The 24,066-nt window shown below is 32.6% G+C and overlaps 3 protein-coding genes across 9 annotated transcripts in view; 1 reads left to right on the forward strand and 2 right to left on the reverse strand.

Annotated features, from left to right (window-relative positions):
• The first annotated feature begins 960 nt into the window (after positions 1 to 960).
• On the forward strand, positions 961 to 4,610 carry LOC121119092 (uncharacterized). 4 transcript variants are annotated; one of them, XM_040713710.2, is made up of 2 exons: positions 961 to 1,215; positions 1,848 to 4,610. In XM_040713710.2, the coding sequence occupies exon 2, from the start codon at positions 1,968 to 1,970 to the stop codon at positions 4,215 to 4,217; it is 2,250 nt and encodes a 749-aa protein (XP_040569644.1). In that variant the 5' UTR covers positions 961 to 1,215; positions 1,848 to 1,967; the 3' UTR covers positions 4,218 to 4,610. The 4 variants fall into 4 exon arrangements, with proteins under 4 accessions (XP_040569644.1, XP_071744673.1, XP_071744674.1 ...); XM_071888572.1 differs by having other exon boundaries at positions 998 to 1,215; positions 1,793 to 4,610; XM_071888573.1 differs by lacking the exon at positions 961 to 1,215 and adding an exon at positions 1,492 to 1,734 and having other exon boundaries at positions 1,793 to 4,610.
• scu (hydroxysteroid 17-beta dehydrogenase 10) lies at positions 4,592 to 5,829 on the reverse strand. Its single transcript, XM_040713712.1, has 2 exons — positions 5,419 to 5,829; positions 4,592 to 5,166 (listed from the first exon to the last, which is right to left on the reverse strand). The coding sequence occupies exons 1-2, from the start codon at positions 5,748 to 5,750 to the stop codon at positions 4,728 to 4,730; spliced, it is 771 nt and encodes a 256-aa protein (XP_040569646.1). The 5' UTR covers positions 5,751 to 5,829; the 3' UTR covers positions 4,592 to 4,727.
• An 8,238-nt stretch (positions 5,830 to 14,067) lies between these two features.
• Positions 14,068 to 24,066, reverse strand: part of LOC121118545 (protein cycle) — a 32,462-nt gene continuing 22,463 nt past the window's right edge. For 2 of the 4 annotated variants that reach the window (XM_040713123.2, XM_071888574.1), the window contains 4 exons: positions 22,926 to 23,076; positions 17,782 to 18,026; positions 16,656 to 17,732; positions 14,068 to 16,601 (listed from right to left, as the gene is read on the reverse strand). In XM_040713123.2, the coding sequence (XP_040569057.1) occupies positions 16,363 to 16,601; positions 16,656 to 17,732; positions 17,782 to 18,026; positions 22,926 to 23,005 (1,641 nt within the window). In that variant the 5' untranslated portion in view covers positions 23,006 to 23,076 and the 3' untranslated portion in view covers positions 14,068 to 16,362. The remainder of the gene's footprint in view (positions 16,602 to 16,655; positions 17,733 to 17,781; positions 18,027 to 22,925; positions 23,077 to 24,066) is intronic. The other 2 variants (XR_011780162.1, XR_011780161.1) reach the window with 2 other exon arrangements.

Here is a 24,066-nt window from a genome sequence, read left to right on the forward strand (position 1 = left end):
TAGATGTGTGTCTGAGGTCTCTTCATCACTCATGAAACCGGCCTTAGCGACAATGATGGCTATCAGGAGGTCGCAGAAGGAATGCCACCCGTTGCAGATGTAATTCTCTATCATGGCGTCCCAGTGCTGGCTTACAGTGGCTTTGAGGACCTCGGTGCTTGGTTGACGGACACTGCAGTCTTTCCTCTTGATATGTACCCAACTGTGTAGTCGAGGGGGTTGGCATATTTCATTGCTGGTATCAAAAGTGGCCTCTCCACACTAAAGCTCTTTCCACCTACCTTTTTGATAACTCTCTGGACAGTCTTTTGTGAAACCCCGAGATCTCTTACATGGGCCCTCATGGACTTGAGGGGATTGGCATGGACTGTTTCTTTAACTCCTCCCCAGGTCCAGTTTGACCTTTCTGACAGAGCCCTTCTTCCTCTCCAACGTTTCGGACTTTCTGACTTGTGATCCTGGACACGCCCAGCTATTTGGAGTGTACGAATGGAAATTTGTCAAGCACGTTCAAGAGTAATTTTCTCGACTTCTACGTAAGCTAGAGAGGTCAGATTTTTTTTTTTTTGTAACTAATTGATTATGCTTTAAGATATGGAAATATGAATTAATTTCAATAACTCAACCTTCATAATTATTGAATTAGTAAGTATTCATATTTTAATAGACAACCGGTATTATTCATAATATTTCTGTGATACAATGTGGGACTTGAGTTCCTTATTTTTTGCGTATCTCTCACGTCCGTCCCCCCTTTGAAAGTAATAAAGTAATATCCAACAAATAAGACATGCAATAAACGTCAAACGTTTTTTTTTATAATAGCTCTTACTCTTGTTTCTATATATATAATAGATGAGTGTTCAGTTAATGGAAAACATATGTACATTATATTATGAACTTCTAATACTTTGCCAAAAAAATAGTTGTACACAAGTGGGTTTTTTTCTATTCTCTCGTAAAACAGAATCATTTCATTTTTGAACACACGAAGACTGGGTGAAGAGCGTACGTATAGTAATAATAAAATATTACTAATACACGCACCCGCTTCATGGAACGTTTTAAACAACGAAAGAGAGACACTCACAGAAAAAAATTAAAGTAGAATTATTCTGCCTTTTTACATCTCCTTAGTTCGACTAGTTCGTTCTCGGCGCGCGGAAAACGATTCAGAATACTCACTTGATATATATTACGTCAAATTTCCAAAAGGTAATTAATTACATTTATAGCTAGAAAACTTTCAAATAGTTATATTTATGTAAATAAAAGTTTATTTTTTGCTGAAAGTGTCTTTTAAGTGTTTTTTTGAGGGGGTTTATTTTTATTGGAAGTTCTAGTATAGTACGTTTTTAGTTCGCAGATGTTCAACAATTTGCAAAAAAAAAAAAAAGTTGGAATCTTGAATAGTAACAGTAGTTGTCTTTCCCCTTTCCTTCTTCTTGCTGAATATATCTTTTTAGCTATTTTATATATCTTTCTTTCTTTGATGATGTGATACTTTAAAGCCCAAAGTAGGTTAATTCACTACAAGTACTCTCTTTTCAAAGTACATCATATAGTATTTCACTGAGTGAAAGAATGTTTTACCTCATTTAAAAAGAAAGAAATGCCCATTATAGCTTATACAGTATGCTGTTTAATTGTATGACTCAGACTTTGCCTCAGTCATACAATTCATAAGAGAGACTCACCTGTGATAGAAAAAAAACTCAAGGCGCAAACTTCAAGGTTAACAACTATTTTACTTATTGTTAGTTAAATGATATTATTACTTCATTTTTTAAAGAGTACATCATCCTGCATGAGAAAATTTCTTAAAAATTCACCTTCTTTGCTTGTAGGAGACAACGACACCTCTTCTAAATTAAGAACAACAACAAAATCCCTAAAAAGTCCCACACACAAATCCTCCTCTCGGTGTCTTATTTCCATAGAAGAAAAAGCATAGCAAATCTTACCAGATGTCTTCTAGTGTGCGAGCATCTCCCTTCAGAGAAACTGAATGGGATCGGAGATTTAATAATTTAATGGATGATTTGGAAAACTCTGCTGCGGCTAATATGAAGACAGGATCGGATGACTATGCACAGAGTCAAAACTACTCTCCACAACAGCATTCCTTGTTGTCTTCCTCACAACATCAATCAAAATCATCTTCAATAATCAACAACAATAACTCCAATAGTAATACGAGCAATTATCTGTCCTCCTCTTCTACTTCTGGCCTCGCTCCGGATAATGTGCTGCAGGATCTCAATAGTGCTTTGAATGCTTCTAGTAATTACATTGAAAATCATCGCACTGAAACGGGACCTGGAAGTATGACAGAGGTTCACGAATACAAAACGTATTCAACGTCTGTGGGAGGAGGGGGAGCTCCAGACTTTGATTTGCAGGAAAAAGTTCAGCACATGATGCCTTCTTCGAACTTATATTCATCTTCTGTCAATACCGGGGCTGCGAGTGTCACTCCCAAAAATGGATATTCGCCTCTTCAGTCTGCAAACATGGTGTCATCTCTTCAACAACAGAATAACGGCAGTGGTATTAGTTCCAACAATAAAACAGCCTTCAGTAGTATGAGTAAAGTACAAAATAGTTCGTCCTCTTATAAAACTTCATCAAACACAACTAAAACATTATCGGATGCTCATCTTGTTCACGAACAACCAGAACGCCCTGGATCCAGGCTTAAACAAAATATTGAGGAGCTAGACACTCTTTTGTACGATTTAAACAATGCTCAAAAAATGTCTGATACTGGAGGGGACTACACTACCTCTTCCATCACTCCTGGTCAAATCAGTTCAGATGATTACAGTTTCAGTGAGGGGGGACATAGTATTCATCATCAGGATAAGGCTAGACATGCTTCCAATCTCGCTTTTAATGAATACAGTACATCTACTAGTGAGGCCAAGCCTCCAAGTCCATCACCTAGACGAAGATTTCCTTCTTCTAGTGGTGGCGTTGCTGTATCATTAGCAAGTCCTGCTTCTGTCAAAAAAGCTGTAGGACATAATCTATATCAGACAACAACAACCACAACGACAAAAACAGTCCGTGAACATAGTCCTTATGACTATCAGCGATCTTCTTCTACGACTCCACTGACTCAGGACTATCGCTCCACTCCTACATCTCCTATCAAGGACCTTGAGTACCACAAGTCAAATCAGGATTATAGTAGAACAACTACTCAAGGATGCAATCAGGACTACAGTAGAACAACTACTCATGGATCTAATAATGACGGAGGACTAACGTCACCAGGTGGTACAGTCTCTGACTATGGGCGTACTACTCCTATCCCTGTGGTACATGAGTATAATACAGCAGCTAAAGGAAACCAAGATCACACATCAAGAAGTGGAGGGAATCAAGAATTTAGTTCTCGTAGTGGCTTTAATCAACAAGAGTTTAGTTCACGAACAGAAGCCATAAGCCACCAAGCCGATTATGGACGGAATACTACAACGAGCACTCTACATTCAGATGCTTCCCGTGGAATCTCTCCTGGAAGAGATTACACAAGTAGTCATAGAATTGGGGATAATGCTATTTCAGATTATTCCAGAAGTGGAACAATGCCCTCTACTTCTGGTATTGGAGATGGATCAGAACCAAAGGGAGCAGCTTACTATGCAAAATATCATTCCTCTCACACACATAAATCTCAGCAACAACATCAACAGCACCAAACCCACTCCTTCCCAACGAGTGGGAGAAACACTCCTAGCTTCCCAACTACAGCAACGCAACAACCTCCCAAAAGAGTAGATGAACTGATGACAGAACTCTCAGAGTTTGATTCTTCTATTCACCCTACTAACTTTGTTGAGCCAAGGCCAGCTAATAAAATGGCACACACAACCTATATAAACAGGGAAGATGATACAGAATATTTATTGAAAAAGGAGAGTAGTCTCGATGGTGGTGATCAGGGAGTTAAGGATGGTCACGAGCCTATGCCAAATATTGCCGGCCCTGCAGTTTATTATCCACCGGGAGAAATGTTTTTATCAGAAACTGCTCGAGATTCGGCGTCGGCGGCCCCATTGAATCCTTTAAGTAGCTCTTCTAAAAGGTCTAAAGGGCGTGGAAAGGGAAAATCCAAGGATAAGAGCTCGAATTCGGATGGGAAGCAGGGGGCCGCTGTTGTTCCAATTTGCTTACCGCTTTGTTGTGCTGCTCCGTGCGTTATTATGTAACTTATTATAATTTACGTCTTCACTTAACTTGTACATCTTACGCCACTATCATAATTATTATCAGTCTTTGTTTTATTTATCATTTTTAATCAAGTGCTTTATCTAATGAGCGAATCCCTTGTTTTTATTATGTTTCAGAAAAATTGATTTTGACAATCAAGTAAAATAGGGGTACATCTTTGTATTTATTATGCAATTTTGTATCTCCTGTCATTTAGATTGTGTGTCAATAATTTAACATAACAAAGAAATAACAGCCATATCACTAATATAATTATATATATATATATATCTAAAATTATGATTATCATTGTTAAAAATTCCTTACTACTTATTAAAAATCCCACAAATAAAAGTCATTTCTAAATCAAATATAAATTCATATTCTCTCTATATATATTTTTATTATTAATTAATAATTAAATCCCTTTCCTTTCGAAAGAAAGGAAATTGATAAAAAAACCGAATAACTATCTTCAGCTACAAAATATACGAATCACACAATGTTCCTCAAGGTTGCATCCTGAGAGCACCATCAATCCGAACCACCTCTCCGTTCATCATACTATTGAGCACCATATGTTGAGCTAAATGAGCAAACTCATCCGGATCTCCCAAACGACTAGGATTAGGAACAGTTTTAGCCAAATATTTACGTACTTTCTCCGGAAGCCCCTTTAGCAGAGGAGTATCAAAAAGTCCTGGAGCAATAGTATTCACACGAATTCCAATGGATGCCAAGTCTCGTGCAATGGGTAGAGTCATTCCAACTACAGCGCCTTTGGAGGCGGAATATGCAGCTTGACCTCTCTGTCCTTCATAAGCAGCGACAGATGCCGTGTTGATAATTACTCCACGCTGATTGTCCGCATCTGGTTCGTTTTTAGCTATTTGAGCAGCAGCCAGGCGAATTACGTTGAAGGTTCCAATGGTATTGACATTTATGACTCTGAAATAAAAGTAAATCTGATTGAAAAGGAATACATCAAAGCAAATTATGGATATGACGATGAGATATCTGGAGACATGTGTTTGATCAAATCTTCAGATTTATATTTAAGTACCAATTATATAATTGGCATTGCGATGATAAATTACTGACACTATGGAATATATTATATTATATATACTCTGAGTCAGATCACATGACTCAATTCACTCATAAAGTCCCTAGATGCTTGAACAATAAAGTGTAAATTACTTAGCGAAATCCTCAAGACCATGTGAAGTGGCCTTAGTGTGATTATAGGTGACAAATCCCACTGCAATTCCAGCGCAATTCACTACGGCACTAAGATATCCAAATTGAGAACGTGTTGCTTCTAGAGCATTATGAACTTGCTCCGGACTCGTAATATCCACGGGTTGAAATAAACAATTTTCATGACCAAGTTTTTGGGCTATTTTATGCCCTTCAGAGGATGGCAAATCTACTAAAGTCACTTTAGCACCCTCACGTACAAATCTCTCCACTGTGGCACGGCCTAGACCGGATGCTCCTCCCGTGACGAAACCCACGACTCCTTTTAACATCTTGAATTCGATTATCCTTATTTATCTCAATATTCCTAACGTTCCTACTCTTCTCTTCTTTTTCCTTTTCTTTTACTTCCCCCCACGCAATATATATGTTCCGTACAAGATGCAACTTGTATGAACAGCTTGTACAAGTTGCAATTTATTCATTTTAAAAGGCATTGGTCATTATGATTACCAACTATATATCGTTACAGTTCATTTCTATTAAAATTATATAGCTATGATGTATTTATGAGTAATATAACCACGGGCATTTGAATTTTATAATATGCTAGATAATATTTATATTTTAATCATTTGTATTCGAATAACCAAAAATGACACCATGGAATATTCCAATATTGCAGGTCCTCATCCCAAGAAGTACTGTCAATCCTTCATTTAAATTGCTTTATCACTTTTTTGTTGCAACTTGTACATGTAGCATCTTGTACAAAATCGAAACTTGTACACAACTTATATAGACATTTTTAAGGTTAATAGAACCTTGGGTATATTATATCTTTGGAAAATTAGAATACGGACATTTCAGGTTTTTTTATCAAGTTGAAATATATCACGTGTATTCTCTCTATAAAGCGGTTTCTTTATATGACATAAACTCAAAGTTTGCACACAAGTTAGGTAATGATTACTAAACCTTTTATACTTACAATATAAAAACAATAAATAATTAAAATACCTATTAAATTATAAAAATTAGAATGTAATTGAAGAGGTTTTGTAGCTACATACTCTAAAATAAGTTCCGACTATTTAGATTATAGAAGAAACCTGCTACAAATGAGAGAATTAAGAGAATCCCTTGATTCTTTTAGTTGAAAACTCTAATATTTTATTTGAATGATTTAATATTAAGAAACTTAGACTAAATAATATTTTTTTAATGAATAAATACCTAGACTTTTCATGATATTGAAGGATTAAATATTAATGTATTATTGTCTATTTAGATATAGAGTCCAACAACACAACTCCATTTTTCAAGTTTTATAAATCTGAAAAGGTTTATTTTTGTACACATTTAAAGTTTTGTTTTAAACAGTTTTGAGAATCACTTTAGGTAGTTGAGTATTTGTCGAATAAATATAACTTTGATATTTTAATACTTATTGATTTTTTCATTTTTTGTTTAAATTAGTTGTGGATAGTTAGTTGATTGTCATATTAGTTATTGACAATTTTGAAAATGTCTTAAAATATTGGTTTTCCAAAATAAATTTGGTTCCAATCACTTGATTTGAACAAATTGCATCAATTTAAATTTTTTGCAGGACACTGAATCGGATGGCACAAATTTTAACTCTCTATAAACCAGTATCTATGGAGTTATTCGTATTAAAAAATATTAGCATATTTCAAATTATGAAAATGAATGTTTGTACAAAATGGGGTGTTTGTATTTAAGTTAATTGAAGCAATTAACTGATTTTCATAAACGACGACATCTATAAAAACTCAAGAGCAACATTGAAATTAGTTTAATTCAATAAAACATTATGTCAAACCATTTTTGGCAATATTTATTTTCGACCACAAACACACATTCTTTACTACTTTAACACTATCATGCGTTATGTGACTGACTCCATTTCCAAGAATACTCTAGAATTTTGCCTCATGTACGGAATCTTTGCCGTTGTGCTAATACTTTTGCATCCTGATTGCTACGATTTTATAGAAAGGAATTTATGTTAACCCTTGGTTAATGAACTAGGATTTTCTGTAAATAATTTTTTTTTAAATTGCTTTAAATCTCTTTAAAATATATTTTTAGTACAAATTTTCATCAAGGCTTGATTTTGATATTGGATTAATCTGGTAACTTTTTAGTTGTTCTTTTGATTTGTCTATTTCTCTTTTTTGAATTTATGAAATATGCCTTGTTACAATCTAATACAAGCTGTTATTATATCAATCACACTCAATCTCATCAATTTAATGAGTACATTTTTAGTATCAAAAGTTCATTAAAAGTAATTCATATTTTATACAAGTTTTTATCGAAAATGAAATTATCATATTTCAACTATAATCATTACAAATTATAACTTGTTGGTGCACAAATCTAATGCTGATAAGATTAAATTGTGTAATTTTGATTCTATGTCAACTGTATATCACGAAAATAAATTCGTTTAATACTTGGGTTAACGTTTAATCGAAGTTAATATTTATCTATGTAAAAATTTTTTTTCATGGATTCGGTGTAGCTCATGGAGAACGTGCTCAGGAGAAGTTAATTTCTTGAACTTAAATTGTATAGGTTCGCGCCCAGATGATGCCTATGTAATACTATAATGTATCTTTATACTTAACTAGCTAGAAATTGACCGGAGTTGCTCGGGCTAAGAAGGGAGAGGAAAATCATATTGAAAATTGTAAAATTAATTGAAAAACTAAAAAAAAAGTTCAGAATAGACTTCTATGTACTATATATACTAATAATTATTAAATGAATGTTTCGTTGTTGTCTATAATACATGAATATAAAAAATAATGTGTAATAAACTTGGAATAACATATCAATATATATGCTTTTAATAAATTGTCTAGATAAAAAGTATATGTTTTATTTACTTTAAAGAATTCCCAAATCAAAATTCGGAACAAAATTGCAAAAAAACTTTGTTACATTAATTTTGCAAAAAAAGTAGTTAATAGCATATATAAGAATTGTAAAAGAAACACACCCCTACCAATATTTTTTTCGTACTTGCAAAGCAAAAAAGTTATGAAGAATAATGTTGTCGAAAAAAGAAGACTCAATAACGGATTTGTTTGTGCAAAAATTGCTAAAATTATGTAAAAATATGTTCTGGAAATTGAAAATACTTTGTCGGCATTTTTTTTGCGCAAAAAGCATCGTCTTGTCTCATTTTTCCTTTAAAAACTGAAAATTGACGTTTGATGAAAATATGGAGAAATTTTTTTAAAAAAAATCAGAAAATGACATATATTTCAGTTAAACATCAATTTTTATTTGGTAAATTTATATGCAAACAAATTTCTACAAACTTTATTCCATTTACTAATCTAATATTGCTTGGGAAGTTCGACTTTTTGCACCTGAAATAAACGAAATTGCAATTTTCACCGATTTCTTTTTTAGCCCATAACATTTTCGATTTAATAAATTTAGAAAACGTAGTAATTCGTATGTTTTTGAAACGCCATCACTTATTGATAAATAATTCAACACCTTATTTAGTCTTCTTGAGCTGCAAAATTGTTCCAGTTCAAAAGAGTAAACCATGCAAAACTTTAGCCTCCTAGGTTCAATGGCCTGTGAATTTATAAAGGACATCTACACACACAAATCTATCTTTCATGTATATATACAGATAAGTGCATTATATTGAAATAATTCTTTTATTTTAACATATCAACTAAACTATCAAATTAACATAAGATATATTTTTTTCTATTACGGTAAACAATTTAATATAGGTATTTATCACACTCTGGTGAATATGTGACATGAATATAAATTTAAATAATGTGTTAAGAATTTTGTTGGTCTCGACGATTACTAAAGAAGTTATTTTTGGTGTTTTTCATAATATTAAATTTTATTCTTTTCGATAACAATTTTGCAATTAATTAAAAATTATTTATTATTTTATTTAACAATTAGACAATTGCATTATTAATGATATCAACGAATATTCTCTAATAAAAACTTGTCAATTACTTATCCAATAGATCAACATCAATTTGTTGATTTATAGGATCAACTCTCTCCATGCCTTCGTTGAGAGCATTACCAATATACAATGCTAAAAATCCGGTGTAGATTAGGGAAGTTAAAAAAAGAGAAGAAACGAAAATCAACATGGCAACCCTGACAATTTGAAGAATGTTTTGGAGAAGAGAAAGAATAATAATCATAACGTATCATTAGATCAATTACAATCAGTTTTGACAAGAGAAGAAGGAGAAAAGGATATAAACAAATGAAATTTATTAGAATTACTCCGATGTCGATCTCCAATTCTACTCTGAGCCGAACAAGGACTTACAATTATAACTCCGCAGCAAATCCTCAGGGTTACGCTCCGTCTTTTAAGAGCCCACATGAATGTTCAATCAGGTTTTGAATATAATTGAATCTATTGAGGAAAGGATGTTCACGACTCAAGATTTAAATAATAATGACAACTGCTAAGGAAAAGAAAATTCCTTCTTTACATTACCAATTGCAAAAAAACGGGCCAGCAAAAAAATAAACCAGGACAATAATTCCATCATTTTTTAAAAGCAAAAGGCATGGACGTCTTGAGTACCTGGACAACAGACTCGAACGTGTGCGCTCCAAGAAGTGGCTTAGAAGAAGTTCATGAATACGTTATTTTTTTGAACAAAAATATATTAATACGGTTTTCAATATAGATTGTATTATTTAAATGTATAAATATTTATTCATAATAGTATAATTAATAAGAATTCAAGATTAAATAAGCTGTAATATATGACCAATATAATTTACATTAATTATTTCAAAAATAGAAACACCAGAAATATTAATTTTCATAACTTAAACATTATCAGATTGAAGTTTGGTATCCTTTCTAGATCTGGGCTTGTTTTCAGATTCTCTTTTTCAGTCTTCCTAACAGATGTTTTCATTGAGTTGAGAAATCAAATTTTTTCTCACCACGTTAGAGAGGATTTGTGAAATCTTCCCAATAATCCTTGTCCAATTGTGACCTTGATCACACATAGTATCAACTATTACTTCAATTGTAGTTTTTGACCTCTTTATTGACTCTTTATGGTGGATTTCTTTGATATGAGCAAAGTTAGGGCATAATGAGGATTTAACCCCTTCCGGGAAATTAAACTGTCCTCCTATGGCAACTCCCAACTGAGAGACAGCTCAAACTTCGTAGTAACATCTAGGCACACTTTACACAGATACTGCATTCGTTTGGAGTATAATGCAAGATTCTCCAGAACATTCTTAAAACTAGAAAAGGGGTTACCCATAAGAAAAACTCGTCTCTTTTTCATGAAGTCACTGAGATTAATAGACCAGTGTTCCTCGCTATTCCACATTTTTCTAAACCAATAAAAGTTTAGTGCCTTCAATATTTCCGAGACGCTCATCACAGACACTCTTCCACTATTCAGTGGACATTGAAGCCTATCATAAGAGATGTTCCTTCTTCTTTTCGTTTGGTATATTTTTTTAGATTGTCCTCATTGCATGGCGTTACTATTAGAAGATGAACCACTTTTGGGACAGCATAAGAGTTCCATACTTATATTTTTATCCCACATGTTCAGGTTAAAGTTCGTGAAGAAAGAGGTAGCCTGATTAAGTTTCCTGACGATTTCTTCATTATTCTTTTGACAACTCTCATTCCCCACCCAGACTCCAAGGAGTTTGATGTTTCTTTTGGTACGGTAGCTTGGCCATCCTTTTTCTATTAGTCATCTATAAGTGCTCAATATCTCTGTTTAATTAAATCTGGATTAATATTTAATCAGGAGGTTGAGGAGAACTTTCTTAGTAAGGTCATAATCATAATCCTTCTATTTGACTTTATTGTTTCGAAAGGGCTTCCATTCAATACCAAAATTAGGTCGTCAGCATAGCAGAGTCATTTTGGATGTGTTGGGATAGTCGAAAATCCAGTGATATGGTCATTTTGCTGTATATTTCGAAGAAATCTGTCAATCCCTACGTTGAATAACAACGTAGACACGGGGTACCCCTGCCTTACTCCTCCCTTATTCTCGAAAAAGGACTCTTGATTCCCATACCTCATAATGGTACGGGAACCCACTAAGATTACTCCGACCATTATAATTATTAAATCGTCGAATCCTTTCTTATATAGCAAACGAAAGATGAAATCATGAGAAAGAGTGTGAAAGGCTTTGGGAAAATCTAGAGCCATCACAGAGGTGTTACTCGACGATTCGAGCAATGTCTTTACATAGAAGGGAATGTTATCCATATGTTTACCTTTCCGAAATCTTTAATGGGAGGGACTCATATATGCCTCCGTCATACTATTTACTCTGTTAGTCAATAAATAGGAGAAAATTTTATAAATAGAATTATGTATAGTTAATGGTCGGTAGTTCTGCAGGTATCAATGATCCTTGTTGACTTTTGGTATCAATGCGATCCGTCCTTCAGATGCAAATTAAGGGAAAATCCCAAGAGACATCACTCTTTCATAGAAAGAGAGTAGAACAGGGATCAAGAGGTCAGCGTATTTTTTGTAAAATTCTAATATAAGACCAGAAGGCCTAGGGGATTTATTAAGCTTAGCATTTTTGACAATGGCATTTTTAATCTCAAAGTGCGTCAAATGTTTTTCAGTTAGATCTTTACCTGCATCTGATATCTCACCATCATCACTTGGTTCGCACCTCAAGACCTCACAAAAGGAAGCTGTATTCGCATAGTATCTCCCGCATTTATTATCCTTCTGGCAATCGTAACATGAGTAGAGTTATGAGTAGAATTTATTGAACTCACTGCAGATGAATTTCGGGTCATCCGATTTCATGCCCTTATTATCAAATTGCCGGATGGTTTTTTAAAATTTCTAATATTCTCATACCACATACACTGCAGCCTGGAATGTGACAGGTCATCAATATTTTAAATTTTCATTCGGACTTTATATTTCAGATCGTTTTTCCTATACATCTGATCTAACTTGGCTTTTTTTACTTCGTCAAAATTGTATTTATTTCCTCTTGGAAACAGATTCGATTTTGTTAAGGTATTCCCTCTCTCTTTTATCAAGAACAGATCCTCTGCTTCTGCACAAAACTTTTATTCTATCTCTACCTAAAAGAAGAATTATCGCTTATCTTTGGTGTAAATTGTTTTAATTGCATATTAAAATAAATATATACCAATTTAAATATTTTCTCTTCAGTAATACTATTTTAAAAGTAGAGGGTTCTCTTCATTCTAGCAGAAATTCACTTAGTAATATTAGTATTATTTAAAAAATACTAATAATTATTTAAAATAAGCCATAGCAGACAAGATACTTGTAAAACATTTGCACAACTTAATCTTGTGTGATCACTATATCAATCTGGTGAAATAAAGTGAACTTTAAATAACATACCAACATATATGCAAAAAAAAAAATTGTCTAGATGAGAAGTCCATTTTATATTTACATCAAAAAATTTTCAAATCGAAATTAGTGAAGAAAATAGCCAAAAACTTTTTTTCTACTAATTTTACAAAAAAAATAAATTGTAAATAGTATTTATTGGAATTTTAAAGAGGAACACAACCAAACAAATATTATTTGCGTACATGCAAAAACAAAAATTTATGGAAATAACCACGATAACTGGTTCATTTTTGATAATATTGCAAAAATTATGTAATGAAATGTTCTGGAAATTAAAAATATGCTATTATACTAGTTGAGTCTACAATTTATAACCAAAATTCAAGATTTTGTGGCATTTCCTATTACAAAATAAAACATTGACGTTTGATGAAAAAATAAGAAAATTAAAAAAAAAAAAAAAAAAAGAAATATATTTCAGGGAAGTATCTATTTTTATTTGTCAAATTCATATGCAAATGAATCTCCTGACAAATTTCTACAAACTTTATTATTTTTTCGAATCCAATATTTCATTGGATGGTCTTTTTTTTGCACCTGAAAAAAACAACGAAATTGCAATTTTCACGGATTTCTTTTTTGCCCATAACTTTTTTGATTTGAATAAATAGGGAAAACGTAGTTATTCGTATAGTTGTTTTTTGAGATACCAATCAATTATTAATTTATAGCCCAACCCCTTATCTACTCTCCTTGTTCTGCAAAAAACGGGTTTGTCTTTAGGATAACCCCCCATCTACTCCGCCAAAAAAAAAAAAAAAAAAATCGGGAACCCCATCTTATCTTGACCGGTTCATTTATCGAAAAGATTTTATTATGGAATGACCATGGCGTATCAAGTTAGAGGAAAGAATCGACATACAAAAATACATTTTTGTTTTATCGCCTTCTGTAGTCAATACTCATTTCTAGGCCCGTCGTTATGATTTTTTCAAATTTCCATAATGACATCTAATTTCAAATGACTGCTTTTTTCTTCAGAAAAACATGTTTTTGCCTTTACTTAATAAATTTCTCAGTAATATTTATTGGATTACCTACATAATTTTTGAAAAAGTACTGTACTTTTCTACTTTTATTACAGATTGTGTCCATATTTCAATTATTGATATATATATATATATTTTAGGAAGTACAATTACCGAGTCGTCCATTAATTTTGCTATGAGATGAAATAATTAATTCAAAGGATATCTCTCGCCACAGATTATTATTATATTCTCTAAATATATTACAATATACTATGATAAACATTTATAAAAATAACACCAAATACATTCAACAGCTAATATAGTTTATTTATAGGGATGTGAAAATTGTGTAAATCCTCGTGATTGTAAATCAAGATGAAAAATATATGTTGGCAAGTTTGATAGTTTGACAGAGACCACCATCGATGAAAATAATATTGTACGTCAGTACGTTGAAAAAAGAAACTCAAAATAAATGTGTTCATCCGGACAATTTGATGAATGTCATGGGTGAAGAGAAGTTTAACTGTCGTGACGTTTCATTAGATAAGCTGCAAGCATCCATGAGAGAAATAAACACACACAGCTCGCTTTTTTGAATAAACAAAATTAATTAAATTATTTTTTATAAGTTAACTCTTGCATAATTTAAACTCTACTGATTTACGTGTTATGAACTCAAAAAAGCTATAAGATAAGATTTGTATTTAAACAAGGGCTTTCCTTTAAAATTTGTGTCATTTGATATTCAGTCATTTTGCTGGATTATCAATATAAAAAATATATAATAAGTAATAACTATTCTCTAAATAATAAACAACAGTTTGCTACAAGCTGACTTTTTTTTTTTTTTTTTTTCAAATTGTTCCCTTTCTTTGGTCAGTCGAGGTTAGGAGTGGATAAAAAAAAGATTTTCGCGACACAGCTCACTATGTATCCAGCAATGTCATATGCAGCAATTTCTACAAAATCAATTCTCAAGACTTCTACTCTGAGTTGGACAAGGGCACATATAGCTCTGCAACAAATCCTCAGTGTCTCTCTTCAAGAATAAAAGAATAATGATGACAGCTTTGGTAAATAAAGAAATATAAATTCTGGTAGCAACTACAAAAAGCCGTTACATCATAATACTAATTTCATCTATGGATACAGCGATAACTAGAGGTGTATCAAACATGTCTTAGAAAGCAGGAGCGGCTTTTTCCAGTAGGTATTTTTCGAAGCTGTTATCATTATTATTTAGTTCTTGAAGACAGAAAATCTAAGTAATAACCTGTGCTTGTGTTCATAAACGACTAAGAGTAACAATGAGGGTTTGTTCAGGAATTATTAGTGTAAGTATTTGTTGAGCTTGGAGTAGAATTGAGGATTGAATTTGGAGTAATTCCTTTCTATATCATCCTTATATGCACTGGTATTTGTGTTTATTTCCTTCCTCTCACGACTGCTTGCGCAGCTGATGTAACAAAACGTCTTGACAACCAAGTTGATATCCTCACAAACATTCTTCAAATTATTAGGGGGACCACCACGTTCATTTTGGTTTCTTTTTTTAACATACCGACAGGAAATATATTATTATTCCCTGGAAATCAGTCACACAAAACAAAAATCTTACAGGATAGCATCTTATACTTTTTGAAAAATTTATACTTACGAGGATTTCGATAATTTTCACAGCCCTAATAATTAAGTACGTAACATTATACATAAATATATTTAAATAGTTGAAAACAATATTCTTTGAACATACTAATATATAAACAGCTAGATAACACATAAATATAGTATGGGGGGGCGGCCCCCCCCCAAAATGATTTTTACTACTCTATCCTTGAATAAACTTTGGGGGAATATGATATATAACTGCATACAAAAATAAAGAAATCAGCTGACTGAGAAAGAATTCAGGTAAATTCTCATCATACCGCTGTCGCTATTTTTTTTTTCCTGTTGCTTTTGTTGTCTTGATGATGTTTTGCTGTATCCTATTCACCAAGGCTGGCCGCTTCTGTTCGATTGCTAGCTTCAAACAGCGAAATTGTCCTTCGACAAAAATATTTTCGCCAATTGTCCTAGAACCGTGAAATTAATAGCTAATACATGTAATACTAACATGGAAACATTAAACATTTATAAAGACCTCCCCATTTCTTGGGATAAGCCTCTAAACCAACAGATACATGCACAGATTAGACCCCACCCTACATTTTTGTATGAAATTGACAATTACATACACAAAAGCAAAATGATAGCTACATTCATTTGAAAAATATAATTTCATGATTGATTAATTGAGTTTGATACAACTCTCAATGATTTATATGATTGATCCTTGGTTTAGCTTCTGGCTTAGTTTGCTTTATAATTTATTTTTGGAGGGGCTTCTCTGATCTGTTAATTGAATATCTAAACGACTAAACATATAATTGTACGATAAACATCACTTTTACGTGATGATAATGAGAGACTAATTGTTTAGTCTGCAAATGATGACGGAGCTTTGAAAATGATTTATGGTATTGTATAACTCGACAAATCCACATTCCCTGCTACTCCTCCATCTGATTCTAGGAGACTCATAATAGCGGAAACGGAGGCATCTTCCTGCCCATTTAGGAAAGCATCGTTCATTCTTACTGAGTTCATTGAACTATTCGAGTTTAAATGATTGACGGACGAAGAGGGTTCCTCCATATATTTGCAGTCAATGGAATTGCTATATGTCATGTTTAACTCATCATTTGAAGGATCTAAATGTAAGTTTGAAAATGATAATCTATATATGCTTAATTTGAAATACTTACAAATAATTTTTGACTCTGGCACTGCCTCAGCTTGAATTCCTGGGTTATTTTGTAATTCGTAGGAAGTTGAATCACTTTTTTGAGCAAGGCCGTTAGATGTTTCCTGCTCTTCCCCAACAGAAGGGTCCCATTTGAGTAATTGGTTTTTTGCTATGATACACTCTATTTCCTTTGTCCAAGGATTTAAGAATCTTTTAAAAGTGGACTCAAACCAATGAAACTTTCCACTCTTTGTTTTCATTCGATAAGGAGTGGTAAGTATCTCTTCCCGTGTCTTTAAGCTATTTTTATAGAATTCACTAATTATGGCTATATCGTCGAATTGCAAATATTCATAAATACTTGAGCCCTCAATCTCTTGTGGAACGTAGCCCAGAATAATGGTGGCCATTTGGTCTACATATGTGAATTTCCCATCAACGGAAAATCTACTCTGAAAGTTAGGGAAAGAGGAATTCTGATTTTGAACGATGACGTGGTTCAGCTCTGGTTGTATTCGAGCAACCGTTACAAGACACGTAACATTATCATTGTTGTTTACTGAAGATGATTCTGAGACAAGAGTGGACTTTGCCTTATTAGGAGACCAAGATTTCAGATATCCCGTACAATGCATCACTACATATCTTTTATCCTTTATATTTTGTTGAGGAGGGCTATGAATGGGTTGTAGTGGGTAAGGCGGATCACTATTTGAGAGGCTTTGCGTCTCTGATTTAATTTTCATTCTACAAAAAAATGATCGTCGAGATCCACAGCAAAAATTGCGTAACATGCTCGTGCGGAGGACAGAAGACTTGGATTTTTTTTTATTTGAAGCTTCTGATGAACTTAATTGCTCTTTTAATTTGCTAATATCTTTTGGATGCATAATGTCGAAAAAAGATTGACCAATGAGTTCATTATTGGAATATCTTAGAACATTCTTGACGGAATCTGATATGTGAAGGATTTTACCTCGGGTGGAATCAATAGCAAAGAGAAAATTGGTGTTTAAAGTAGTGTTTAATAAAAGGGATTCGATTTCTACACCTTTTAAGTAGAAGGGTCTATCAATTTTATCCGAGCACAAATAACCTAAAGCGTAAATATAAATGTATATGAGGATTATATGATTTTTTAATACCTTTTAAAGTCTTAACGTGTTGAACAGTCAGACGAAGAACTGTGAGTTTATCAATTTTTTTACTCATGGCAACGCAGGTTGGAATCAGAGACGTGAGTTCCTGGAGAGAAGTATTCATTTTGTCTCTTCGTCTCTTCTCAATTTCTCTATGATTTTGACGAAAGAAATATTTGGTGGATTTACCAGCCCAATGAGTTAACTTGACTGATGTATCCCCCAAATTTGAGGGAGCCTCAGACTCTCTCCTAAAAATTAGATTATATACATTAAACAAGTTCAAGCTGTGAGGCCATCAAGATTGATTGATAGGGAAATATAATTAATAATTATGCATTAGGTACATATTAGGCTGAAGAAAACACACAAAATTCAGGCTTAGGAATTCCCAAGGTCTTAAATCCACATTGATTGTGATTATTTAAGCCGTAAACTCAAAATAATAATTAAAAACTTCAACATACATCGGTTTATCTCTAATAGAGCTTTTTTTTAAATATCTAGCTTTGAGGATAAAGCTACGGTACAGAGACATATTTCAATGTAAACGAACATTTATAGAGTGAGGAACCAAAATTTGTAGTAGCATAAAATTACAAGGTTCAGTACGCAACCAAATGACTGCTGAAACAAAAAAAAAAGTTATGTTTCTATCCCATTTGTATAAATTTCGGAGTGACAATAAAAAAGGCAACGCCAGTACGATCTCGTCTGCGCCAGTGTCCCTGCCGATAAGGCTGAAGAGACCGTCATTGTGACTGCTTACAACATTAAAAAATCCATTGAGGATTGGAGTGATGTTGAAAGCTCCCATACTGCCAAAAGAACCATAACTCTTGTAAAAACAATATAACTGACTTCTGGCCTGCCTCCATCTGCCTCTCCTCCACCTCTGACTTCACCACTCAGAGCTTTTCAGTTTAGAGTGTCTGGGAGAAGAATATCTGTCGTACCAAACAATCAAATTTGGATTTGCTCAGAGCTGCAATAATGACATAGATCATCGTTAAGAACTTCCGATCTGTTCACCGGCGTGTCTAGGTTGCTATTGCTTTTGAAGACAACCATATTGAATAAAAATATTGCTAAATCTAGTAATGAAACATATCACAAATTGGCCATGAGTTATCTTTTCGAAATTCCATAAAAATTAGTTATTAGTATCATGCTACTGGTGTTTTGGTTCTCTGCACTTTGTATGACTAATTGTGACGCTTAGTTAATATTTTAGAGACAAGAACATTTTTTACTTAATACGTCATAAAATTGAATTAATTATTTTTGCTTTGTGAACTTTTATTACGTAGCCATTTATTTAATAAAAAAAAAAATTAGCACTAAGTTATCAAAGAATAAATAAAAATCCACCTTTTACGAAGGTTAAGGATCTAATGTGAGGTATTATTTCATTTATCTATGAAATAAAAAAAGGGCTTCGAATTAAAATCCTTCATTTTAATGGATTTTTTAATAATTGTAGACATTTTGTTGAAATTGTATTCAAGATAACTTAACAAATAATTTATTGTTCAAATACTGAAATATTTTTTATCAATTGTTCTTATCTTTGATTTCATCTACCGATAGTTGCATAAATACACGGACTAATTTTTAAACGCTTTTATCTCGAGGTTCTGTGACCAGAAATAAAAAATTCCAGCACAAGTAACTCGGTAAACCTTTTGGCTTTGTTTTTGTTTTTCTTACTCGCATCAAACAAAGTCGATTACGATGAATGACAAAGCCAAACGTCATATGGTTACCACTCTCCTCCACACCGGTAGGTATGTCAAGGAGATAATTAAGGACACTGGACTATCCAGGACTACTGTGTTCAAGGTACATAAGCTTGTCAAGGAGGGAAAAGATCTGAAAGATCTGCCATACCTCTGGAATGACTCAGGATTGGCTCGCTGCCAACATGCCATTTTGGAACAAAAACATTTGCAAACCTCACTCACCTGATTTGAATCCCCTTGACTACAGTGTGTGGTGGCAAATTGAGACGAAGGCCTGTGCAACCCGCCACCCGAATTTGGACTCATTGAAGGTCAGCGTCAATGAGTAATGGGCAGCCATGGAAGACCCTCGATGTGTGCAAGGCCTTCCGCGGGCGCTTGGAGAGTGTCATAGCAGCTGATGGTGGTTATATTCAGCAATGATATTAAATTTTATACCAGAATAAATTCTCTATTATATAATTCTCAAAAACAAACAAACACGTCAATTGAATTTTATTATACATTTAATTATTTGCTACAAATAGTCCGCGTATTTATGCAACTACCGGTATATAGTTTTTTCTTTCAAGTCGAAATATGCCTCTCAATCGTAATTATACCCAAGAAACGATATATATAGACTTTTTAAACATGGTGTTCCTATATTGACGGATTACTAATGGGTGAACACGTTGCAGGACTCAATAGAGGGACCAGAAACAAAGAATAAAGGTATAAGAAAAGAGAGAAAGAGGGATGTAGAAAGTAGAGACAGTTCTTGAGCTTGGATCCGAAGTAACGGGCATTGTATAAGTTAACTTGTACATCCAAAAAGATCCGAGACCCGAACTGGCTTCGGGCAACCAAACTTTTAGGGTTCTCAAAAAAGATCCAAGGGATTTTTCAGGTCATAAAAATTTATACAAGTATTGCTTAATACTTAATCCTAAGAAAAATATTTTATCTGTATCGAACATACACTCTATTTTTCTTGATTAGTGATTGGAGCAACATGTACATAAACAGTTGCATTGCGTGGTAATTACACACACTGTTAACTTTATTGTATGACTCAACTTTCCCCCCCGAGAATAAAAAGAAAAAAGAGTTAAAAATCAGTTGGGTTTTAGCCAATTTTTATCAAATATGGAAGGATTATCCCATAACTGTTGGGAATTGCTCACAGTTTAAAAGTAGTTAAATATAATTCAACCAATCAACGTCCAGAATACTAATTAGGAAAAAATGAGTCAAAATATCGACATCGGGCCACAAAATACACTGTATTTGGTTATTAACTCTCGAAGTTTCTTTTTATTTTCCTCTAATCAGCGTTCTTAACATTGATAGGTTTGGATAAAAATTAGTTCTTATTAAGCTGTGAACAGTCATGAACTATGATTCAATAACAATTCCATAGTTGGAAGAATTGGCCAACTACCAACAGATTTTGGGCCTCTTTTTTTGTGTTTTTTCGGATGAGAGGTTACGAGATACAATTAAATTGTCAAATATTATTATAAAAATAATTGTAATGAGTACTAATAATTATGTTTTAATTGTAATTTATTGTTTTAGCATCAGTAATAAGAAAAAATGTAACCTTAATCCTCATAATATAACTTCGGGTAAAATGCTTATAAAATTTGAGACATACATCCGTCTAATTTTAGTAGCAGACATGGATACGAAAGTTTGGGTACCCGAAATTTACCCGATCGGGATCCGAGAAAATATGAATCCGTCCTATCTTTATTACAGAGGGACAGAGGGGGGAGAGAAGAGGGAAGATCTAGAAAGAGAGAAGGAAAAATTCTTTATTTCGGTCAAAAACAGATTTTAATGACCTCGGAAAATATCATAGGTAAATGCTTGGTTATTTTATAAGTCTATTTGCTAAATTTATATTTAATTTATTAATTAACTATAGAATTTCAACAAAACTAATAATATAAACTGTAAGGGGGTCAAAAGTGTCCAAAAACAGTTCAAAAGAACTTAAAAGACACATGCAAAAGAGGATTGCAGTGGAGGGGATGAGTTTCTTTCATTGCTGTTATCAAAAGTGGTCTCTCCACCATCAAAAGGCTCTTTCCATCCACTTTCTTGATAGCCCTCTAGACAGTTTGGTGGAAACCACCTAGATCTCCTGCATATGCCACATGTACTTGAGAGGATTGGCCTGGGCTGTTTTTTTTTTTTTTTTCATGCTTCCAAGTCCAGTTTGGTCTTTTTGACAAAGTCCTCTATCCCTCCAACGTTTTGGACTTACAAAATTCAAAGAAGGGTGCCTTAGACTGTACCGAAATGACAAAAGTTGGGAATTTGGTATCGACCGATATTTAGCATTTTGCATTTTATTCCTCTAAACAAGAAAATAACCATCAAACATCAAAAAAAAAAAAAAAAAAAAAGGTCCTCCAAGGACACATTTTAATTTGAAAATCTAAATATTCTAAGAAAAGGAAATTTTGGTCTTATTTTATTAAAATTATCGATTTTAATCAAGTTACATAATTCTTATTAAAATAAGTATATTTACAACAATATTTTTATAAACTTTCTCTAACTTCCCTCGAAGGGTGAGTGTTTTAGTTTTGGTATCGCTTATACCTCGCAATTATTTAGACTTTTCTCTTTATTTTTACAACTCAAATATCGTTTTTAAGAACGAGTGTGTAATATATTATTATTAAATATACGTTAGTTGTTCATTTATGCCAAATAAGACACCCTATTTTACCAACTTATAATTTTGGACTACGAAAATTGTCAATTGAACTCTTAAAATACGACCATTTATTTATTATTACTTAAATTCTAGTGTTGATCTGTTTTTATTTAAGCATATTTTTATTTTATATTCTATTAGTTTGATATTTTTTATTTCTTTTAAAAGATTTAATTATTTCTTTTAAAAGATTTAATTATTTCTTTTAAAAGATTTTCAAATCAATATGCGTCCATGAATGACCATTTATTTTGGGCGTTTGACGGTTATTTTCTTTTTTAGAGGAATAAAATGCAAAATAAAAATATGCGTCGATACCAAAATCCCAACTTTTGTCATTACGGTACACCATAGTGGTCCTTGAGACGCCTAACTTCTTGGAGGTCTCGAATGGAAGTCATTTTTCTGATTTGTACTTAAGCTAGAGAGCTCAGGTTAGTTTTCTTTTTGTTAACTGCTATATCGAAATAACAATTAATTTCAATCTCTTCACCATAATTAATTATTGAATTAGTAAGTACACTGATTATGGAAGGACCATCCAGTACATTTAAGTTGTTTTTCCATACATTTCTAGCTCACGTAAAAAGCTTTTTAAATTCAAATTTGTAGATATCATGTATAGAGGAGAGGATTTTCTATTTTTTTAATAACATTGTTAAAACGAATATTTTAATAGTGGACAAGAATGTTACCACTTTCTGGAAGATGTCTCCATTTTGGACTTTTTCATGGTCATTGATTGTTTTAGAGTAAGGCTTCTTTTATTACTCATTTTGACGAATGGGTATGAATCACTTTCGTTGATCGTTCAGCTCAGTTCCAATATCATTTACTTTCAAATATCTGTAAAGAAAATGTATATATCTTTACAACACTTACACACAGAATATATATTTACCCAATAAAACAAAACTATTATCAGGGGCGTCCACAGGAGGTGTAATGAAGAAGATGTATGCCCCCCCCCAAAAAAAAAAATCCAGGAGTTGTTACAGTACTTATTTTGTTTTTTTTCAATGATAACTTGTATGGTGTATTACTTAAATTTCAATCTATGAGGCTCTATGTAGTCATTAGCAATAATTATTACCTACTTTTGTAACAAATTTGTGTTTTAAGTAAAATAAAGTTTAATATTTGGAAAAAAAAAGTAAAAATTTTTTTTAGAAATTTATTTTCTTAAAAAAAATATTTTTTGCCCAAATTATGCAGCAGATCAAAAGATGTAAGGGTTAAATTTTTTTTGTGCATAGCTGTGCATTTTTGAAACTTTTTATGAAAAAATATAATATTAGAAATTTCATTTTTGAATTTTTTACCAAAAACTATAGATTACTGAAATATTTAAAAAAAAAATTAATTTAAAAAAAATATTATTCCGAAAACCATGCCTCCCAAAAAAAAAAAAAAAATAATAATAATAATATATATTTTCATTAGATATGGTAATAATTATTAATTATTCGATTGTAAAATATTTGTATCAATATTCTGTTTTTGGTCAATATGTATCCAAAAATCAAGGAAACTTATTATTTTCTGAAAAATACATACAACTTATTTTTTTAATTGTCCAAAGGGATGTTTTTAGAGATGTAAAAATTAGCCCATGGTAATTTTGACTTAAATTATTTTGTTTAAGGACATTTTGCCTTAAAGCCTTTTTGTCTTAAAGATAAATGTGGGTTATACATTGTTATGTTTCAATTTTGGACTAAATTGTTGTCTTTTTGATTTTTTTATATCAAAATATGTAATATTAATGACTTTAAAATGCATTAAATGCATGTTTTCTGTTGGAATAATGATGTAATTTTGCTTTTGCCTCATATT

The sequence above is a fragment of the Lepeophtheirus salmonis genome, chromosome 5 (genome assembly GCF_016086655.4).
Source record: "Lepeophtheirus salmonis chromosome 5, UVic_Lsal_1.4, whole genome shotgun sequence".
NCBI classification, from domain to species: domain Eukaryota; kingdom Metazoa; phylum Arthropoda; class Copepoda; order Siphonostomatoida; family Caligidae; genus Lepeophtheirus; species Lepeophtheirus salmonis.